The sequence below is a fragment of the Paramisgurnus dabryanus genome, chromosome 3 (genome assembly GCF_030506205.2).
Source record: "Paramisgurnus dabryanus chromosome 3, PD_genome_1.1, whole genome shotgun sequence".
NCBI classification, from domain to species: domain Eukaryota; kingdom Metazoa; phylum Chordata; class Actinopteri; order Cypriniformes; family Cobitidae; genus Paramisgurnus; species Paramisgurnus dabryanus.
The window spans coordinates 25050875-25074798 of record NC_133339.1 but is presented as its reverse complement, the minus strand read 5'-3'; the positions used below and the strand labels follow the sequence as shown (position 1 = coordinate 25074798).

General features: G+C 34.9%; 2 protein-coding genes across 3 annotated transcripts; one reads left to right on the top strand and one right to left on the bottom strand.

The window, feature by feature from the left end:
* Positions 1-1030: 1030 nt before the first annotated feature.
* Positions 1031-12869, bottom strand: LOC135759036 (transmembrane protein 114). The gene is made up of 4 exons (XM_065273852.2): positions 12613-12869; positions 12419-12496; positions 6677-6814; positions 1031-2430 (listed from the first exon to the last, which is right to left on the bottom strand). Exons 1-4 carry the CDS (start codon positions 12803-12805, stop codon positions 2201-2203), a joined length of 639 nt encoding a protein of 212 aa, XP_065129924.1. The 5' UTR covers positions 12806-12869; the 3' UTR covers positions 1031-2200.
* A 1107-nt stretch (positions 12870-13976) lies between these two features.
* mettl22 (methyltransferase 22, Kin17 lysine) lies at positions 13977-23722 on the top strand. Of its 2 annotated transcripts, none has more exons than XM_065278954.2 (11): positions 13977-14153; positions 14470-14607; positions 17303-17578; positions 17649-17689; positions 17762-17906; positions 21619-21690; positions 22077-22130; positions 22389-22469; positions 22650-22752; positions 22843-23011; positions 23206-23722. In XM_065278954.2, exons 2-11 carry the CDS (start codon positions 14502-14504, stop codon positions 23236-23238), a joined length of 1080 nt encoding a protein of 359 aa, XP_065135026.1. In that variant the 5' UTR covers positions 13977-14153; positions 14470-14501; the 3' UTR covers positions 23239-23722. The 2 variants fall into 2 exon arrangements, with proteins under 2 accessions (XP_065135026.1, XP_065135016.1); XM_065278944.2 differs by having other exon boundaries at positions 14465-14607.
* The last annotated feature ends 202 nt before the right edge of the window (positions 23723-23924 follow it).

The following is a 23924-nucleotide window of genomic DNA, read 5'->3' as shown; positions in this document are numbered from 1 at the left end:
TGAAAAGATGAACAAAGGCAGACATTGAAATAAAGATTAAAGATTTGATGTGTTCTGATCCCCACATAAGAGCAGACAAGGACATTCACACGCAATGCTTAAAATATTTATGTTCTTTTTTTGGTTAGCGTAGACTGATCAGAATATTTGATCATTGGTTTAATCAAAGTAAAACAGGTAAAATCCTACACACTCTAAAAATGCTGGGTTATTTTAAACCCAGCGTTGTGTCAAAAAGTGCCAAACAAGCCGTTGGGTTAAATTAACCCAGAAAATGTTTATATTTGTCCAAACGATGGGGTACAACCCAGCATACAGATCGATTGATTGATTGATTGATTGATTGATTAACTTTAGTGTCTGTTTAGATTCACTGGACAGAAATTCATCTTTAAATTAAATTATTCCCTTTTGACCCAACCCTGTATTGACCACAACAGCAACTTTCTGCATTTTAAATATGTCCCTGTATATAAAAAAGTACCATATCAGAACATTATTTGGCCGATCCAATCAGAGGCTTGGCCCACCCTGGCCTCACACCACGTAACAGCAAATCTTTAGGTAAAAAAATCTGTAATGGCATACTATATTAACAGACATGAGAATGAGCATTTCATTTCATTTTCTTTTGCCTAATAATTCTGCACTCCCTGTATATAATATATATATTGGAACTATGTACAAAGGAAAATATTACAAATGAAGAAAACACAACAATAACAAACAACCCTAACAATTGTCTTAAATATATAATATTATAACTATAGACATGTGAGATTAAAGCATTAAAGAATCCCCAACCCGACCGGCCCCCCTGGAATATCACTTGGCCCACCTTTCTTCTGGAGCCGGGCCTAAGTTACGTAAGGAATAATTGATGATGGGCCGTTGAATTATTCAAAAATAATGCACACCCAAGGTAATGTGGCACGACGCGAAGCATTATTTTGAAATAATTCAAAGACCAATCAGAATAAAGCATTCAACAGGCCCATTATAAATATTATTAATAAATATACTATTAAAGTCAGACTACATGAAATTGAGTACTGACATGATACAAAAGCTATTTCACTATTGAAATTAATATTTTGCCTGTGAAGACCTACAAACATAAAAAGAAAAAATATGATAAAAAATGTTTAATGACCAAGACATTTTTGCAGTTTGGATGTTTTTTATCAGATAGCTCTGGCGCACAAGGGACCACTTGCTTGTTGAAGAGGTCTTTCTCAGGGAAAAAACAATCAAGCCACTGAGTGCTACAATGGAGTAAATGATCTGTCACTGTGTCTCAAGAATTTTAATAACCAAGTTGATTTTGTATTCATAGCAGGACTTCTATTGACAGATAATTGCAAAGCCCATAGTCGTTTTCCAGCGTGTCAAATAATCAAATGACATTTTCATTGTCTCCCTTTTCTTGTGATTCAAACAGACAGTAACAACACAAGGGCAACATCATTCACACCTACTGTATATTAACAGTCATTTCCATTAAACTCAAAAAGATTATATTTGTTTCATTCTTTATATTTTTACATACATGCATTGTCATTTTTGCATCAGACCCAGTCCGTCTCACATAAGCAAAAAATCTATATTTTCCCATCAAGTACTCTTGGATCACTATGATCAAAACAATCTGTCAGGGAAGTAGTCATCAATGATTGGAAAAAAGGGAACTTGTAATTTTGTTAGAAATCCGTTGTCTGTCAGGCAGATTAAATTGCAGTCTCATTTCAGTAATAATGTGTTATTATCCAAAAAATTTTGTTCCTGTTATCCATTTATTATTTTATAACAAGCTGTTTGTTAGGGACAGTTCCTGCCATCTGGACTAGGAGAAGCATCTGCTTTTGTTTGTGTTTAAATGAGTGATGATCCTGTTTGCCGGTCTGTAGGAAAGGATAGACTCTATGAACCTTTTCCTGAACTGATTTTGGAAAAACATTAATGAAATACTGCAGAAGTATTATTTAAATACAGAAAAAAGGTATTGAACAGAGCTCTCAGTACTACACTTTTATTGGTAGCTTAAAAGCACAATAAAAAACAATAATCGTACTTAACATTACAAAAAAATAAGGAAGGAAGTGAACTATTCCTTTAACGTGAACAACAATTTAATTATAAATGTTTGTAAAACAAACTTCATACACTGTGTCATGCCTTCAGTACAGGCATGATTGTCCATTCATTCATCTTCATCCTGATTGGTCAGTTGACTGATTCTGGCTGAGGCCAACAGGAAGCCGATGGCTGTACCGAGCTCTCCAACGAAAGAAACAGATGCCAAAACCAGAGACCACCCAAAATAAATGTTGATGTCCTCCAGGGTTTTGTGGCCAGAGATGACCACAGCCTCTTTAAAGGCGGCTGCGGAGTAGGCCATGTAGACACCGATTCCAGCCAATGAGAGCACAGCTATAAAAACAGCAATAGAAAAACATTGATAAACATACATTTGTAAACCAGTCTGTGCGTAATGTAACAATATTGCATTGTGTATTATTGTAAGCATACACATCAGCACGGTAAATTCAAATATGGAAGCACATCAATAACATACTATCTCATTGGTTCTCGTTACTAGTTTTAACATGTGGGTTTCATCACAAGGCACATAAGAAACAATGAAATCTGATGTTATCATCGTGCCACCAACTTGGAATTTATCACATTAATTTGTCTTTACAATACTACTCAGCATATCGGTCACAAAAAAAATAGTTGTTAAAACATTTTTCCCATTACAGATGTATTGTTTGCTTTAGAAAACATATATTAACCTAATGGATTCATTGCTTTAATGATAGATATATGTGCGTTTTGGACCTTAAAAATGTTGATTCAATGGCGTTACAAAGCTGGGAAAAGCCAGGATAAGATTTATTACAACTTCGATTGTGTTTAGCTAAAGATAAAAGGTCACTTACAACTGGGACAGCATGAGGGGTGCTTAAGTGTGTGTAGCAAGTGTGTACCAGTCAATACACTGAACACACAAAGTTTAGGTTTTTATGACCTTGTGAACAAAAGGCAAAAGCTTGATACTGTATATGCTTTACGAAACTACAATTATAGGAAATTAAGGATTTTCCCTAAAATAAACCATCACATAAATTATATTGGATTTAATGCCTTTAATGGGAATTGTATTGCTTGTAATGGAAACTTGTAAAGGTCTCTACTGGTATGTGTTGGGTTTTCTTGGTGGGACCATTAAATCTTACTGTAATAATGCCCAAAACACACTACAAAACGGAAATGGTTTTAATGATAAAAGATAATAGTATTTTCAGTATGGGTTTTTATATTTTTAAATACACATTTATGTTGTAAATAAAGTTTATGTTCCACCATTAATGTAGCAATGCCTATGAAATTGTAGTATACAAATTGCAACATTTCACTTGAGGCCATTTCATACAGTATACTCATTTAATGCGGGTGATCTTTTCACTTAAAAAAAAAACATAACTTTTAAGAGCCCTCATCAGAGCCCATCAAATTATGCTGGTTACATCTCAAAGAAAAGTCTGATGAATAATCTCCGTGAAATTCAGCAATTGAATGCTTGTGGTCTGTAATCTGGTGACATTGGGGCATCGCTGCTTTTCATTGATTGCATGTTGTGATATCAGTCTGATTAAGTTCAGAGTCTTCATAGCATTCAGTTGTTGCCATGGTGTCTGATTTGATCTAACAAAAAATCGGTTTAACCCCCCTGCTCCTTTTCAGGTACTGAGTGAATCTTGTTAAAGAAAGACTCTAGTCCTAAAATGAATTTCAAGTAAATCCATTTTTTTCTCATAAATGATTATGTTTTTCATTTGTAACATTGGCATACGCCCAAACTAAAATGTATCTCATTGTTACCCAAGAGTCAATTTTTAAATGATAAAATCATAAAAACACTTACGGTAAATTTCCGGGTCCAAATTTAGTCATGTTGCAAATATATCATAGAAATGCTTAAAGCTGCCGAAAAGACGTGATGAGTTTCTATGGCATCAACATTTATGAATTTTTTACACAAAACGCACACAGGATACAAATCTACCATAAACCAAACAACTCGCTGAAATGTTGCAGACTAGACTGAGGAAAGAGTTTGGGGCAGTTTACCGGACAGGGATTAGCTTAAACCAAGACGAGACCTTGGTTTAATTAGAAAATATAACTACTTTTAACAAACATGCTTACTAAAAACATTACTTGTGTGGATTTTGAGGCAAAACAAAGGCACTGATGTATTTAAAGATATGTCAGTGCAAATTGTTTTCAGTTTGTACAGCTCTTACATTTGTTTTAGTCTATGACTAGTCTAATCCCTGTCCGGGAAACCACCCATAAATCTTTTAAAACACACAACAACTCACACTTACAAGACACTTAACAGACATAACTCTTAAAAATATGTTTTTAATTCCTTTACCACAAAAATGGTAAGTGATTAAGAGGTGGTTAACCTTTAAAGAAACCGTATGTAAGAAATGCATATCAATTAATCATAAAATGACCCTACATAGGTGTCATTTCCACTGGGGACATGTCCCCACCACTTTTTGAAATGGATGATTTTGTCCCCACCACTTTTTGGAAGCATTTGGTTAAAATGTTCTGAAAAATCAAACAATACCTGTGCGACTTACACTGCAAAAATGTCTGTCTAACTTAGTATTTTTGTCTTGTTTTCAGTAGAAATATCTAAAAATTCTTAGATAAAGATGATTTTCTTGATGAGCAAAATGACCTAAGAAAATAAGTCTAGTTTCTAGGCAAAAATATAAACTTTAAGTGAATTTGTGATTAAAACAAGCAAAAATAACTGCCAAAAGGGTGAGAAAAAAATCTAAAAATAAGATTTATTTTTTCTAGTGCTGGGCAAATATTAATCGCGATTTATCGCATACAAAATAAAAGTGATTTTTGGCATAATATATAAGTATGTGCTGTGTGTAATTATTATGTATAAATAAATACACACACATTCATGTATGTATTTAAGAAACATTTACATGTTTATATATATTTATTGATATTTTTATATATTCTATATTAAAAATAAATTTAAAAAAATTATATATAAGTAAAACAATTCTGAAATGAATATATGAATGTGTGTGTGGTTAAATATACACAATAATTAGACACAGTACACGCACATATATTATGCAAAAAATCACTTTTATTTTGTATGCGATTAATCGCGATTGATCTTTGCCCAGCACTAATTTTTTCTTAAACACTTGATTTAAGCAAAATGTTCTCACACCATTGGCAGATATTTTTGCCTGTTTTGTGCACAAACTTACTTAAATTGTATATTTTTTGTCTAAAAACCAGACTTATTTTCTTACGTCATTTTGCTCATCAAGAAAATACATCTTGATTTAACAATTTTTAGATATTTCTACTGAAAACAAGACAAAAATACTAGGTAAATAAGTCAGTTTTTAAAAAAAAAAAATCTTAGTATTTTTTTTAGTAAAAATATTTCTTACAAATTCTTAAATTAAGATGCTTTTTCTTGATAAGCAAAAATCTAGTTTTTAGACCAAAAATATCAAATGTAAGTGATTTTGTGCATAAAACGAGCAAAAAATCAGAATTTTGTTTAAAAAAATGTTCAAGATTTTTTTGCTTACGCAAATTCTTAATTTAAGAATTTTTAGATATTTTACTGAAAACAAGACAAACATACAAAGAAAATTTTTTCTTGAAAATAATTTTTTGCAGTGTACGACTGGTTTTGTGGTCCAGGGTCACATATGTTGAAATTATGATTTTTACAGTATGGTGCTTTGGCACTCTTCGGTTGAGCTGGTGTTGCAAGGACTGTTACATGTGCAGTCGACATTGTTAAGGGTTTTATGCTGAGTATTTTTGTGTTGTTGACCGGCCTAAACTATGCCCATTTTTGATGTGCCGTTATTCAATATTTTTCCCGTCCTGCTGTAATGTTTTTTCATCTGATCTTTTGTCCCAGCCACTTTTCAACACAAACTGACGCCCCTGCCCTGAAATGTCAATAGACATTAAGACATTTTCATTTCAAATACTTATATCACTGACAACAGTGCGTGGTCTGGCCAGGATATTCTCATTTAAAAAGTGCAGTTGCAGCCCTCAACTGATGTTTATGTTGTCATTTTGTGTATTGGCCACAAGTTTTGTGATTGCAGTACCAGTTTTAGCCACAATCCTACATACTGTTGAATATGGCAATCAACCTGATATTCATCTTACATTTTTTTGTGGTAACAAATGTGAGACAAAGCTAAATGTTAATATTAGTTTTTTTTAAAAGTATAATATAATTCAGGTATAATACAACAATTAAATATCATATCAATAAATGCTGCGTTACTGTAAAATTATAACATTCCTTTTTTAATTAAGTTAAGTTTAGGTCCTCCAAACTGGAACAGACTACTGTTTGGGTGTGGGGGTATCAGGTTTATTATACTACACTATCATATTTGTGCTTCCAATGTAAAAAAATAAATAAATTCAAAGAAGAAAATTCAAATCTAACAGAAACAAAACAACCAGACTGGACTAAAAAAAACAACTGGACTATGGAATTTTTTCTTTTTTAATGAAGCAGATCTTGATACAATCAATATTATTGAGAGTCGGAGGCGGATGCGAGTGTGATGCTCACCACCAAAGAGAAGCAGAACTCCAGTCAAGAGCAGCAGCAGGTAAGCTCGAGCCAACATGCTGATGAAGCCGAGCATCCCTCCAACAAACAGCACGATCACGCTGAGAGGCAACAGGACTATGAACGTACCTTGCATGTCTGGAAAGAGAAAGTCTGGATATGTCAGTAGGTGGTACGCAAAGTCCTAGCCAACGAATGCTTCATTTTTATTGCTGCTGGTTTGATCATTCTTAATGGAAACAGGCTATGTATGTCCTTTGTCACCATTGCAAATAATCACAGCTTGACCATATGGGCAGTTATAAAAAACATGTGGTTATAAAATAAGTGGGTGTTTTTGTAAGTTTCTTCGCGTTCCTGAAAATATTTTCCCATTGAATATAAAACAATAAAGCTAATCACCATCATTTCAGCTTCAGGGAGAAAAAAAGAGCAAAGAGCTCCATGGTGTTTGTTTCATTACTTGACATTGTATGAAATTACATATCGTGCCAAATTTATCCCAGCTGCATTTAAGCACGCGAGCATTTTACAAATTGCAATACTTTGACAGCTTGCTATTACGCTATTTGAGGTCATGTGTGAACGTATTTTAACAAGAATATATTAGATGCCGCTGGGTCATAGTGACCTATTCTTACTCTTGTTCTTGGTGCAGTCAAACCCTGGTAATGACAATTAGACTATCATTATTAAAGGACACAGCTGGGAGCCATGCATGAGGACCCAGATGACTGAACATGAAAAGCTAATTTGGTTTTCTTTGTGTAAGTTGTGGTGGTGGTCAGAGCTCAGCTCTTGATACTTTGTAAATGTTGTATAGTTTCCAGGTACAGTTACAACACCCTTCAGTCCTCCTGTGATCCTACAGATGGTTTGGATTAATTGAAAAGCATTAACTGAACAAATAAGCTCAAATGATATTTTGTATTTGCATGTAACATTCTGTAAATCAGTTTCCTTTAAAATGTGAATCTATATATTGTGGGTTCAGACACTGGTAAGGGCCCTGACTCACTGACATACTTGGACAATGATGATGACTCATTTTCAATGATGTGCTTTGTAAAATGCCACCAATATTATCTATCAATAACAGGCAGGATCAGTGTTGGGGGTAACGCATTACAAGTAACGTGCATTACATAATAATATAACTTTTCTAAAGTAACGAGTAAAGTAACGCATTACTTTATAAATGCACACATAAGTTACTTTTTTTTTTAAGTAGTACAAGTTACTTTTCAGTTTAATTAATTAGATTTTTAAAAATATACAATGTTCTGAATGAAACAAAACATAGTCACGTAGAATTATGCACACTATGCGTGCGCACCTGAGCGGGAATAGTTTGAGTCAGAAACAGAGATGGCAGGCCAGATCTTTACATTTTTGCGATGGAAAATGCAATTTCTGAATGCAAAACTCCTCAGTCATAAAAAACACCTGCAATGCCTGAAAGCCAATCCAAGTAAGAAAAAGTAATACAAAAGTAACGTAAGCATTACTTACCATGAAAAGGAACTAAGTAATGCAATTAGTTACTTTTTGGGGTGTAACTTAATAATGTAATGCATTACTTTAAAAAGTAACTATCACCAACACTGGGACCAATACCTTTTAGAAATGTTTTGCTGTTTAGAGTACATAATGAAAGTTACCTTAAATAATGTTTATGAAATCTTTATGCAACATTTTAGCCGAATAAATTTTTTATGTGAACTAAACTGTGTCTGTGACTGTCCATCTATCTAATGACGTGTTTATGTAGAAATATAATGTCTGTTGAGTTAGGGCTTCAGAAGATGTGGAAAGGGACCCTTTAAAAAGTTCCTAATATGTACCATGTTCCTTTGAGGCAGGGTTTTTTAAACTGTAGGTCGGGATCCGCTAGATGTATTTTTTCAGCATATTTCTATAAAAATATTTAGTTGAGTCCTCAGCAGTGGCGCCCACTGACATGTATGAATTCAAGATATGTGTTCAGAACGTTGTGTGTGCCTCATCATGTCAAAATTTGTGTTCAGTGTGTCAATTAAACCTATGGGCTTCATGTGTCAAAGTACGTGCCTGTCTGCTGCGCATTCATTAAAAGGGTTTATGATAAAAGAAATGCTTAGATTCACAAAATACTTGCAAGACACTAACTTAACAGTAAACTCTGATTACACATGAGATTAAGCGAGTATCTGGCAAACCAAGCATCTTTTTATCATAAACCCCTATGGAGCATCTGCAGCAGGCACTTATTTTGAAATTACACATGATGCACATCACATGATGACATGATGAGCCACCCACGATGGGCTAAATATTTGTCTTGATGAGCTTTGTATCGTGGCGGTCCTGAGATATAGGGTATATATACCTGTCTAAGTGGGCCGCGAAATAAAAAAGTAAAAACACTGCTTTGAGGTACCAATATGCACCATTTAGGTACAAACGTGTACTTTTTTATACCACCCCAGTGACAGCTTTGTACCTCATTTCTGAGAGCGCTATTTCAAGATTCACAGATGGAGGAGAGAGGTGTATGATAACATTAATAATATAAATAAACTAGTTTAATACAGGAAACAGAACTTTACTTGGAATATACATAGATGAGATCTGACAAAGGTAGTACACAGGGCTTAAATACACAGGGATATTTACAGGGAACAGGTGAAGACAATAATTAAACAAATGAGGACGGGTGATGGTGATGATGATGAAACAATGGCTGTGTCCGAAAACTAGGCAGAAAGGCATCAAAACTTGTCTGAATCCAATGTTAGGTTTACTTCCTGACTTCTGAGATACCTCCATCGCACTGTCCCACAATTCTATGTGTGTGTGTGTGTGTGCATGGAGAATGGAGATTGTGCGAATGGAGAATGTGATTGGTCGAATATGAGGCAGCGAGGCAACAAGTCAGCTGCCTAAGTTTTTGGACGCAGCCAATAATATGATGATTAAATAAAGTCCAGACTATGACACCTGCTATATGCAGTGCATTGTGAGATTTTTTAATAAGTGAACATTTTGTTGACATTTGTTAGATACAGTTGTTACCAATAAAGTTCAATAGTAACAACGATCAATGCTTATGGAAACAACACCTGATCAATGTCCTAACTACTAAACTAAAAACTTGTATTTGAACAGCTTAAAGGGATAGTTCACCCAAAAATGAACATTCTGTTTTCATTTGCTCCCTTTAATCTGTGCTTGAAGAAGTGTGACCTTTGGAGCAGGATCTTAGAGAATACAATATATTGACAATATGGCACAAATGTGGACAATTAACACATGGTGGGTGATAGAGAAGTGTGGCAGTTGAAACTGTAAACTTGATCTCATGCACGACCTATTGCTTTTTTATTATAAATCTGCAGTTTGACAATTTACTATATTTTTTTTATTTTATTAATGTTGTATAATGTGACATTAAATACAGGGTAAGCTTTATTTTGTATACTGTTGGAAATCCTTTTAGCAGTATACAGACTCAAAATTTTATATTGATTAGAGATTACATAAGATTTAAACAGAAGGGAAAGCAGACATTGTGCATCTGTAAGTCATTGAGATTAAAGGTGGTATAAGTGCTTGAGGTGATTGATTTTCTCTAATGGCTTCTAAATGAACAACAACAAAAATGATGCCAATATCAGTCTTCAACTGAAAAATGCATTAAGGTGCCCGTCTAATTTAATATAAAACAGCAGGAAAAATACTGTTTGCTCATGTTTATAAAAAATGATTTCTCGTTTCTCTATTAAAGGATTAACCACATTTACTTCTGTACAAAGCCCAGTGTTTAGAAATCGGGAAATATACACAACTGGCACTGTAGATGGTGACATGCTGTCATCCACATTCACAATGTGACATTATAATTAACAGATTTCACTGGACAAGACATTTTCATTCATATTAAACCTGTATTTTTGGCACCATTCTAAACATTTCTAGAAAATCAATAACAGCCACGTACACATTGGGAAAACGTTTGGACATGATGCATATGATATCATTAAAAACATATAAGGCATTACTTTAAATGTTTATCCAAGGGTTATATTACACACACACAAACATGTGGGGGAAAGACATATTAAATCTTTAGGAGGTATTTATTTAAGCCCTATGTGGATCATAATATCTTATCAAAGCAACACCCAGGCAAGCCAGATTTATTGAGTCTATTGTTCAAAGGAGAAACTGAATCTAATTCAAGTCTGCCTAAGGGTATTAGACCTGAAATAATGTAAGACTTACAACCTTTTGTTGTTTTTGTGATATGATGTGTGAATTGAAGTCAATCATTATGTATATACATTGGCTGGATGAGACCTGAAAACCAATGTGAATGCATTATTGTATATGAATTAACAGTTTGACGTATCTGTATACTTCTTTGCACATATTTTGTGTCCTCGGTGGCTTTTCTGGAATTCTCAATACCATAAAATCATGAAATAGTTTGCAGTCTGCAGAATGTAAATTATTGCTATTCTACATTTATTGGCCCATTGCAAAACAAACTACTTGTGAGGGTTTGACACTAAAGAGACTAGATTGGAAACACCAGAAACACAATAATTTGGAATGATGTATTGGTAAAGGTAATGCCCAAAAGCCATAAGAGATAATGAAAGAAAAACAAAGTAAAATAATGTTGCGAGTTTTGTTAGCACTGGGGCTTAAGAAAATCAGCAATCAGGAACAAATAATAGGGACATATGTTGTGGCTGTGTTTCAGCACAGCTGTTTTCTCTCTCAGATGTAAAAGTGTTACCATGGAAATACAAAGATAATAGAGCAATTATGTGAAATTTGTTTCATATAATACATTTACATGCTTTTTCTGTTAATATATAGTCTTGATAACCTTGTTGTTCTGTCAATGCATATACATACTTATATTTACACATCTCAGTGCCCTTTCAAATCTATACAGATTTCTATTGGTCTGGTTAATTTGTAACTTTTTTGTAACTGTGCAGCTACCTAATATATATTTGCGGTTCCTCTAAGATGCAAAACAGATCTGTTTAATAATACTTCAATAGTGAACATAAAATACAGTAATAAAAAACAATATATGTGAAATATGTGCTGTTTCATATTATGTTTATTCCTTGGTTTAAATTAAAAGGGGTTGTGTTAGGGGGTTCACTGTAGTAAATTAAATTGAATAATAAAATAAATGTCATTTACTCACCCTTGGGTCATTCCAAACATCACGCCATCACCCTATCATCACATTATTACCAATACATCTCATTATTACAAAGAAAACCTCTCTCACTGAGCAATCAAAATAAAAGACTGCATGGAAGACGGTCATACAGATGTAAAACAACATGATCAACATTTTCATTTTTGGGTTAACTGTCCCTCAAGGATCTTGAAATTAAGAAAAGCAGCCAATAAGAGCCCCACATAGATGGGAGCTCTTTTAATATAATATAAAATGCATGAAGAGTTTGGTTTATTTTTATCAATTCAATGTAAAGGGTGGCTGATTTACCATATAATATATTTGTGATTTTTTTATTTGATATATTTTTTCATTTTATAATGAACAAAAACTACAATGAAGGATGAATGATTTACGAAGTGACCCTGAACTTTGTTATATTTTATATAATAAATTAATTTTGACCAAAAGAATATGGTTTGCTAAGTGTAGTTTCTGTTACAAATATATGATCATGAGAATGATACAAGGGTGATATGAGACTCGTATCTTACTTAGTATCTGCCTTTGTGAATCTGATAAGTTTCTTGCTGCTCCAAAAGGATTCATAAATGGCCAGCACTGGTTATGAACTGTAAGAGAGAATAACTTCATCCATCTATCCATTCATGTGAAAACCTCACATACCAAAAACATCAACCAAAAAGAAATGCTTTTGTTAAATAAACCAACATGTCATATAACTTACAGTTACAGGTCCTCCAAAGTCCAGAATGTGAGCTCAGAGACGTTGATGAGCTGTTCTCCCTCTTAGAAGTGTCAATGATGTACCAAAAATCAGTTCCGATTGCCAGAACAAGACCTACAAAGCTGAGGACCCCAAAGGTGGCCACAAAACTGGCCAAGCCTGTGAAAGTGACTTTCATTCTGTCTGATTGCATACAGGTTTCTACAGAGCTTCAAGATATTCTCCTCCTCTCTCTGTGGCTTGAGTACGTTGCTTTTCCTCAGCACTGCCCATCTGGAAGCCCCTGGCTGGATGCTGTGGTTTATATTCATTAATGGCTAGAAAAGGGTGGTCTTACCAAAAGAGGGCAGTATGGTCTATTTTCGGATGCTGTCTCTATCTCTGGTATTCTTCAACTGAAAGAAACCTCACTCACTGGTGATTAAAAACTCCAAAACATAATTAAATTCACACTTGCTTCAGATGGCATCGTTCCCCTCTCCTCATTAAAATGCAAACCTTTGTTTGTGATGATTTCCTGAGAGACATTTGAAATTATGTAATGTAAACACAAATATTCATATTTAAGTTCAATCTTCTTATTGGTTGGCTGTGCATTAATTTATTTCTCAGCTTAAAAATCAAGAACTGTGGTAATAAAAAGTATGATATCAAAAGTATATAAGTATATAAAGTGCTTGGTTATTTACATTTTTTGGGTCCTTTTGGGGTTTAAAGGGATAGTTAACCCAAAAATGAAAATTCTCTCATTATTCTCTGACTCATGTTGTTAAAAACCTTTATAAATGTCTTTGTTCTGATAAACACAAAGGAAGATATTTTAAGGGATGTTTGTAACCAAACCAATCATGAGCCCCATTCACCTCTATAATAGGAAAAATACTATGAAATATCTTCCTTTTTATTTATACAGGTTTGTAACAACATAAGAGTGAATAAATAATGAGAGAATTTTCATTTTTTTGGGTGAACTTTCGCTTTAAATAATTTTTAGAGCCTATTTTTCATTCATAAAAATATAAAAAATGAATATTTTATTAATAATTAAGGGGCCAAGCAAGGTTTCTAAAGAATCACGATTTCTAAAATTTATTTATTTAATTGTTAATTTGTTTGTTTCTTAATTAAATTTTATGTTAACAATCATGCTTGATTCTTAGTGGGATCACAATCTTGTATGAACGCTTATTGACTGGTTTCAAATAATGATAAAATTAATGAAGATGTAAAAGCAGTGTCGAATAATAAACTAACAATAAAACACGTTTGAAATGTGAAGCATTCACAGCACATACTGTACTACGTGACAACAGCGCATTGTTGTGGAACTGTTATCAGAGCGCGCTGTCACACGCACGGTCCGCTTATAACGTAACACTGGTGTCATGCATCTTGTAAGCTTAAGGAAAAGATTTATAAAAGGTTATTTTTAGTATCATTTTATGCAACTGATTACACTACAGAGCTTACATTTAAAAACACCTCCTTGTCAACAAGTCGGTATATATTGCCAGCCCTCGAGCTGACTAGAAGACTACGAGGTACTGTATGAAGCAAACTTGGAAGCTTTCGTTCAATGTTATTTGTGATAAAAGTCTGTACTTGCATCAAACCTGTACTGAGAATATAATTTCAGTACAGAAGAAATATATAGATGAATTTGACGTATATTACAAAAATATGACGTATATTACAAAATGTTAAAAATAATGACAGCAAGTCGAAAAGTGGTCACGCCCACTTTCTCCGTAAACGAACAAGATTGTTTTTCATTTCTGAAGAATGGCAGATTTATCATCACGCGTGCATATAGACATTAGTGTTGTGATGAATAGCTCTGTCTGTTCCCCAGAGCAGAGTCTTTGATAAAGTGACATGCAGGAGTGGTCATGGACCAGGTCACCTTCAGAAGTGACACTGTTCTGTCCGATGTACACCTGCTGTTACCAAATGCTTGCCATCTCATGAAGAGGCTCAATGCTGTTGGACAACCAGGTAAGGTTGGACACGCTACACATTTTGTATAGGCACATGTACATATAGGTTATCCTGGTATTACATACATACAGAATGCATATTTTTGTCATAACAGTTTTTTTAATAACACACCTTTGATCTTCAGATTTCTATTGGCCTTTACACTTGCATGGCTCAAATATCATTTTAAATTCATTTTGTAATGCTGTAGAGACCGATGTATAACCATAAAATGGGATTTTGTGGTAAGGCAAATTGAACAGTTAAGTCTGGCAATTTATAGGCCTACTAATGTTGAGGAAATGTATTTTCCATTACTAAATAAATAACGTCTTGGCTTTCTTTATCACCACAAGAATTAGAGCTGCACGATTCTTGCTCAAATGTGAATCACGATTTTTCTCCATGGGAAAAGAGATCACGATTCCCTTTCATTTTTTTAAACAAAAACATTTATTACACTCAAGTAATATGTGCTACACAGGACTTAAAGTCTCTTTTCCTTATTTTAGACCCCTTAAGAAGAATAACTTAAAATTTGTTAGCTTTTAAACAAACAATGTTGACATTAATAATAAAAAATCTAATAGCACCTGTGCTTTTTGTACACTCAAAACTGGCCAACCTTAAAACACGAAACCTTTGAAACGCTAAACGATCAACATTTTAAGGCATCAGGATAAAAGCAGGAATGTTCCCCCTTGTGCTAAAAACGCTTTCTGATAAGGATCTTGTGGCCGTAATGCAGATGCCGTTTCTCAATCTGAAGGCTGCAGCCTTCGGAGGTCGCATTTCTAAGCTGCATACGTCATCAAGACTCTTATTTCAGAATATTAACAATTATAAAGTGGACTATTATTCTTAGTTAATCGTAAATTGTTGTAGTTTCTTTTATGAATTGCTAATGTAATGCCCAGTTAACTTAAATAACCCAGGCTTGATAACGTATGCAGCCTGCATACGCGACATCAGGAGGCTGCAGCCTTCGGATTGAGAAACGGCCTGAGGTATTTCTTTGCCTTTTTTCGGAACCAAAATTGTTGCCTCATCCCTCTCTCCATTGCCACCAGGATTTCGTTTTTTTGTATGGATTTCACTTTTCCTCTCTTTTGTGTGAAAATTCACATTTTTCAAATCCACCAAGTAAACCAATGTGTTAAGGTCTGCTGTGTCGTGTCACCCGAAGGAAGAGAGAGGAGAAAAACGATCGGGTCTTGCCCAATCGCTATCTCTTAACAAACAAGGTTAATGAAGTGTTTTTTAAACTCTTCACAGAATATATCCAGCTAAACATTATTTAACCAAATTCAAAAAAGATATAGATGAGCTGTAGCTTTTGCAAGCAGAAACCAGAGACAGGTTTATTTTGGCATTGTCCTTATGTAGCCTATCTATTTTCTGGCAAAATGTATACAGGCTACTTAATTTTATTGTTGACAATGTTGATGAAAATGTTACTTTACAGCGGAAAGATGTTCTTTTGGGTATTATCGACAAACAGACCCACACTTATTTTAATATTCTTTTATTTTTATGGCAAATTTTACATTCACAATTGTAAAAAAAGGGATGAAATGTAAAAAAAAAAAACTTGAAATGTTACTTGAACAGTTTTATTGTGTTGTATTTACACTCACTGTTTGCTTTTATTTCTTTAATAAAACATTCTGAATTTGGAAAAAAACTATGGGGTCTGATTGGTGAATGAATAGGGTTTGGTGGTACCCTGTGTGAGAGTGAGCAAGTTTGACTGATAAAGCATCTTGTATTATAATGTAAATACGTGAAGGCAGCATCTGAATACAGGGAAATATATGCAAGTGAATCGCAGTCATATGAATCCCCCCCCCGTTTCATCGTATAGCCCAAAAAATAATATGTTTTTTCTAATACATAGAAGGCAATGCTGGGTGGCCTATTCTTGACTTTAAACCCCTAATGTGACCTTATGTGCCATTGCATTGATTGCAATTCATTATCTTCACCGGAGCAGAACGGCTCAAATCGTGCTGAAATTATACCACACGTGACCAACCACTATTCTTGCATATAAGCAACTAGATTTTAGACTCCATAGGTGAGGTGACCTTTAATGCAAGACTGAAGGTGACACCGTAAAATTGAGCCTTTCGGTTTTGCTCTTTAATAATAAGATACATGCTGTGCGTACTTTCTCAGAAATCTAATTCATTTATTCAAATTGTTTTGTGGTGTCAAAAGTTGTGTCACAACAGTCATTTTTTTAAACTTCTATTTATGTATTAAAATATTTAGAGAACTATATAGTAATTTCCATTACAAACACACATATATACACTACACAACTGACCAATCTATAAAAACTTTTATGAAATTAGTCCCTATTAAAATTTGGATAAGCATAACAAGGCTATAGTTAATAGAATACTTCATATCTGAAATAAAAAAGAAAATCTATTTTTAAAAATTGAATTGAATTTTCAAACAGCGCCAGACAGACTCATGTTTGGTTGTTTCCAAGACAGAAACCCAACGTTACATCTGTCCAGTGCAACAAATGCCACTGTCATTCTGTAATTGTCAGGGATCATTACCTTGTTATAGTTAGGTATTATTCATCTGATCTTATTCATCTGGTGTCAGAGACTGATGTAGTCAATTTTAAACCAGTTAGATGAATGAGTTGACTCTTTTCTGCTGGTAGTTAAAAACAAATTTGTCTTTGCTTGTCCAGTTTTTATTTCAAAATTTAGGATTCTGCAGACATGTGATGAGAAGGATTCAAGCGATGGTTCTCCTGTCCGTGAGCGTGAGACATTTGAGAGCTCCGATGCCTTGGATGTCCCTCTGGATGCAGATGGGGATCTGGATGTCGTGAGGAGGCCCAGAAACGCCACCTGCCACAGGGACCCGGTGTGTCCAGTTATTCTCAGCCAATCTTCAGCCACGCTGACCGATCAAGATGAAGATTCTGAGGAAGAAGATGGTGGCCGTGACATCATCAAGATTGGTTAGGGATTGTTTTTTTGGGTTGTATTTGATTTGTTGGAAATGTTTTTCATACCATGTGTTTTAAACAGAACACACCATGGCGACTCCTCTGGAGGATGTCGGGAAACAGGTGAGCGACGGAGGAAATTTTGCAGTACGTCCCCACACTGTTGCATTGTTTGAATTTTATATTACATTTCAGATCTGGCGGGGAGCATTCCTACTGGCCGATTTTATCCTGGCACAACCGAACATGTTCAAAGAAGCCACTGTCCTCGAGCTTGGAGCAGGAACAGGATTGGCTAGCATTGTCATGGCTATGGTGGCCAAAACGGTGTACTGCACAGGTAGTAATTTCATTTAGCTATCATTAAGTAATTTATAAGAAAGATTTACCTTTTATACATCATACTCCATTTGCATCTACAACACAGGATGTTTATCTTGCTCTGTGCCTGCTATTTATGTACAGTCGGAATTGCTTTGTGAATCAAGAAAGCCTCCGAAAATGCATTCGGCAAATGTCTGACAGTCCTGATTGCTATTTTTTGCCTTAATGGTTGCTCCAATTTCATCTGTTTGATTTCCCCTTCATGTGTGACACATTTTCAGGTTTCTTTGTGAATGATATTTTTAGAGCCCTATCTACCTTTATGGCTGGATTGATGTTCTTAGACCAATAAGAGTAGAGTAGGGTCATCATTGTGGAGAAAGAGAAACAGGGTGGGATAAAGGATGGCTTAAGATAGAGTACAGCATTCTCTTCGGAGAGTCACTCAGCAACAGTCGGAGACTGCAAAAAATCAAATGTACTGGCATATGAGTCACATTAGGAGAATGGACGTATATGTATGTATAGAAATGTACATGAATGCATGTCTTTGCTCTATCTGGTGCAAGAAATAATTAAATTAGGTTTGCAGCAGTGAGACCAGTTTATGGTTTTTGGAGTGTTTGAGTGGGATTGACTACAGTATATAGTGTAAGGATTTGAGTAGGGTAGTCAGTGGTTTGATTGTTTTGTGTGGAAGGTCTCACAGTATTTATTAACACACTCTCTCCTGTGAGATTTCAGCTAGTTTCCTCTTATGTGCTTTCATACCTTTTCACTCTGCCCCTTTGCAAAGATTACACAGAGTAGTCTTGGCAATAACTACAAGGGGTTTTGGCAAATGTCAACCAAACATTTTTTGTGCTATGTGTGCTATGTGTTTTTTGTGCTATGTGTTTTTCATATAATACTGTTTGATTATGACACACTGTATAAAGGGACTCAGTCTCGTCAATATGTACAGTATGTATATAGTGTAGGCACCCTGTTATAAAAGTTAATAATTCACATTACCAAAATAGGAGACCTATATTTGGAAATGTAGGTCTTTTTTAAAGGCAAACTCAAAATGTTGTTTATTGTCAACAAAATATAGGAAACCTTGATGTAAACACGCAAAATATACTGTAACAACAGAGCTCAGATGCTGCTTTATGCCACCTTCATCAAAAAATAAGATGATAATATTAACCAAATGTTCTCTGCATGTATTATACGTTCATTGAATACTTAAGCTTTAAATCCACTTAATCCCGACCTCAGGTCATTCAGAAATAGAGGTTAGAGCAGTGGTTCTCAAACTGGGGGCCACGAGATGGTGCCAGGGGGGCCACAGTTTTATGACATTTTATAAAATACATACATTTATCGTGAATTATGTGTAATTAAACCTAAAAAATAATAAGGCTACTAACCAAAAGCACTAAATTTTTTTTACATTTTTACTGTTTTTTTGTCATAAATTTTCTTGTGGGGGGGCTGCGAAGGAATGCGGCCTACACAAGGGGGGCTGCACACTGAAAAAGTTTGAGAACCATTGTGTTAGATGATTTCAGAGAAAAGACAATTGTCACATTTGTTAAATACCAATGAAATGAAAAAGTGCATGGTTCCCACGCGTTCTGGAAAACCTGGAATTCCTGGAAATTAAATGAGTAATTTTCCAGTGCTGAAAAACACATGGAAATGAAAAAAAAAACAGAAATTGTACTGGAAAATCTTGAAGTTGTCCTGGATTTTAAAAAGCATTCTTATTTAAAGGGATAGTTAACACAAAACGTTAGTCATCATTTACTTTTAATAATTTGGCAGAATCTTTTATCTAAAGCGACCTACAATTAGTATGCACTGGGCAGCTATCACTGCAAAGCAAACAGGGGTAAAGTGCCTTGCTCAAGGGCACTTCAGTCAGTCCAGTTCGAACTGGATGTACACGAATGTTCGAATATTAATTTCTGAAAAGTAATAATTTGAAAATTAAAAATCCTATTCCATTATCTATATTTTTCATGAGAAAAGACAACTGTGTCACCAGGGTTAAGCCTTTATTAGAATGGTCTCAACTTATTTAACTCTCTTTTTTTTTTTTACTTCAATTGTAATGACTTATAATATACAGAATATAAAAAATCATTTTTAAGCTATATGTTCCTAAATCTTTGTTCACTAACATCTCAAGCTATAGTTGAAATATCTGTCAAATGCGAATTAAATACACACAGCGGCCAGCAAAGAACGCATGATATAACTGGTGAGCATCAGAATTCAATAACATTACTTAATTACATAAAACATTAATACAATGAAAAATGTAATAATAAATGTAATATTTAACTGTATGTATTACCATAACCAATTGGAGTGGTTTTTGTGCAGTAATCAGCAGGATTAGTTAATATCTTCCTTAGATGATGGTCACGTAATAAACAGGACAACAAGCACTTTGTTTTTAGGATCTCAACAGGCGGCATGAAAGTATCAAACCATTTGCTTTATTTATTATCATTATAAAGGCAGATATACTTGTCAGATCAGGTTTGTTACAGGGAGTTGGCAGCGCTTTTTATCCGTTGGCTTGTTCTGGCTGAGGAACAGACTTTCGGTAAATAGGCTTATATGCAAATTTTTCTTACCTATGTCATACCTATGTTAATTAGATCTATGTCATGCAGTGTGACCTGCCATGATCTTCTAAGATAATTGAAATTTAGATTTTCTATAGCAGGCTTTACGCTGTTAATTCTCCCTACGCCATAGTGATGCTGCCATGCTGGATGTTGCAGGGTCTTGGACAGGGACTTTACTGTGTACATCTTATTTGTAAAATATATCCTGTCCGAATAGAGCTTGCTTTAATGATATTTAAAAGGTCCTGGAAAGTTGAGGAACGTCCTGGAAATTGAACCCTGAAGTGACATTTGTGTACCGCATTTCAATTACTGATTTATTACTATTAAAGTGAAATTACTAAACCTAAACATAAGTGTGTGGAAAAAAATGCTAATTTACAAGAAAACATGTGCAAGTGACATGCTTATCAAGTATTAACTGCATTTAACGCACTCCAGTGAGTAGTGAACACACACACTGCAATTCACAAACACATACAAACACCCGGAGCTATCCCAGCATCCGGGGAGCAATTAATAAGATGCCTTGTTCAAGTGCACCAAAGTAGTTGTCATTAAGTGTCTAATGTGAGGTGGGTCAAAATTGCATATAAATGACTACATAGTGATAAAAGTATGCATGTGCATTACGTTATGATGAGGGAGTCAGACCAGATTGTTAAGTATTCTGACAGCCTGTGAGAAAAGTTTATTATCCTATTATATTCATCAGGTGGATCGGGTTGTCACCCCCACAGATTGCCTAAAGGGCTTAAAAATGATTTTTAATGGTTTTGTCCTAACACTTCGGTGTATAGTTGTGGCCTAGTAGTAAGAGTCAGACTTTAAAACCCGAAGGACACCGGTTCGAGTCTAACGACCATGAGGTTGCTACTAAGGGGTGCCCTTGAGCAAGACACGCACTGCAGGGATAGTATGAGTCATCATCATACATTGGACACTATTTCACTTCACTTGTACCATTACTTTTTTTGTGTGATTTGTTCACAGCATGTTTCAAACCATTTCAGCATTTTGTATTCGCTTCACAAGAGAAAAGTGTGTTTGGCTAAATTATCCCTTTTTAGTTACTGAATTAACTTTTTTTGTGTTCGACAGATGTTGGTGTGGACCTCCTAAGCATGTGTCAGAGAAATGTGAATTTGAACAAGCAGCACTTTGAATCGCAGGGTAAGCATTAACCCCATATCGGGATTTCAAGCTGTGTTCTGTCCTTATCAGCAGTTTTTAGCCCTTTTCATGTTTGTAAATGTGTGGCATAGGGAGATCTTCCACATAATTGTGCCAGTTTCTGAGTGAGACACATACATTTTTCAAATGTGGGAAAAGCTTGGAGGAAAATGTAATCCTGTTGTTATTCAGCAAAATTGAAATGTTATAAATTTATTACCTGATTTGTATGTACAGTATTTGCTTAGGGATGGAATGAAATGTTCTTTTTGCAAGTGCCAACATAGCGAACAGAAGTACAAATTATGCTTGCTTTAGCCTTTGGGACAAATGGTTTTTATACACATACAAAAAAATTTACGAAATTTTCTCTCCCTATTCAACAGAGAGCGAAATAAAGGTGCGGCAGCTAGACTGGATAGCGGACGATTTCTGCACAGGTAGGAATACGAGGAGATTCAGGGGTGTGAAGCAAATTGGTGTGGAGGATCAGAGCCTTTTATATCTGTCATAACTGCACAGTCCCATCACCTAATGCAGAATTCATTTGTCGGTGGGAAGGAAGGCAATTCACACAGTATATTACACAGGGGGTTCCTCACACTTATAATTCGGCTGGTGCTGGGAACATCTGTTGCTCGGAGCTGTAAAATAATACTTACGAAAGTCAACATGTGGCTGTCATCTCATCTCCCTAGATCCAGATTTGGAGTTCTGCTGGACTGAGGCGGAGATAGCAGACTTGCATGATAATACCGCTTTTGTGATCGCGGCAGATGGTAAATTTGCACACAGAGTGTCGCCGTCTATAATTATGCAATGAATTTATTGCCTTAAAAACTGCCACGGCTTTGAGAGTATTAACATAATGTAATAATGAATTAAGGCACATTAAGTGTCCATGATAAAAGTGAAGGCCGAAAGGTCTCATTATTATGTTTTTGTACTTACCTTTTTAGTGTGTTATGATGATGATCTTACAGACGGCCTGTTCAAAACGCTATACAGAATAACCAGCCACATGCGACGCTCGAGCACAATCTACCTCTCCCTAGAAAAGAGGTAAGAATTGCACATCTGACAAGACATTCAGATCATGTCATGTGTTTTTCTATTGAGTCTGAAAACATGATGGTTTCTGCATTCACACAGATTGAACTTCACATTACGACACATGGACGTGTCATGTGAGGCGTATGATCACTTCCGTCACTGCCTAGACCAGTTAGAGATGATGACAGATGGAAAGATGAATTTTACTGTGGAGCTGGTGAAGAGCTCTTTTCCTCAGTTCTTTCAGTATGAGAGAGTGGAACAGCTGGTGAGAAGAGCTTGTGTGTCTGTGTTTGTTTTGTAATGAACGAGTATCATTGAATACATACAGTATGTTGTAGTATACCATCCTTTTGTCTGCTTGTTATTGTGGCTCCCTTTAGGGGGAGCTGTTCTCACTTGAACAATGGATGTCTAGGGAGACATTGATAAACAGACAATTCTTTCTGCTCTTTTTTGCAGGAACTTTGGAAGGTGACTGCTGAACAACTTTAATGCATATATAACAGAATAGCCAAATTTCTTTTAGAAGTTTTATTTTAGCACCAAAGATTTAATATGTTTGCATAATGTGCTTGTCTGGGTATTTAAGATTTTACTTGTCTAATTTAAGGTCCTCAGTTTGAAAAATAAAATAAATATCATTAAAACCTAAAATAGGATGGGAAATCCTTTTTTGATGTGAATGTTGGTGCCTATACACACTTTACTGTCACCAACTTGTTTTTTTAGTAAAAAGTTAGAGTTGTTTGCTATTAGTTTGACAGATCATCACTGGAAGTTTTTTGTTTTTTATTATTTTTATTATTATTTATTGTCATTAAGGTAATGCAATATTACTGATACCAACATGGTGTCAGCTATAAATTTGATGATACATCAGAAAGATCCCATGTCAAATGGATTTCTTAAATTTATGCCCCCAAGTGTAAGTTTTATTGAATATTACATTTGCATGTAATAAATTATATAAACAATATCATTGGATCTGTCTTTTCTAATGGTTTAATGCAAATATACAGTAAAGTACATGACATGTAGGGTTGTGGTTTCTCTTTCTGAACACGAGAGGGCGCATTGCCAACTCTTGTAGAAGTTTCTAATAATTTTACCAGTTTTATTTATTTCGCTGTTGGTTTTCTTCTATTTAATTCATATATTTGAGTTTCTTTTTTATATAT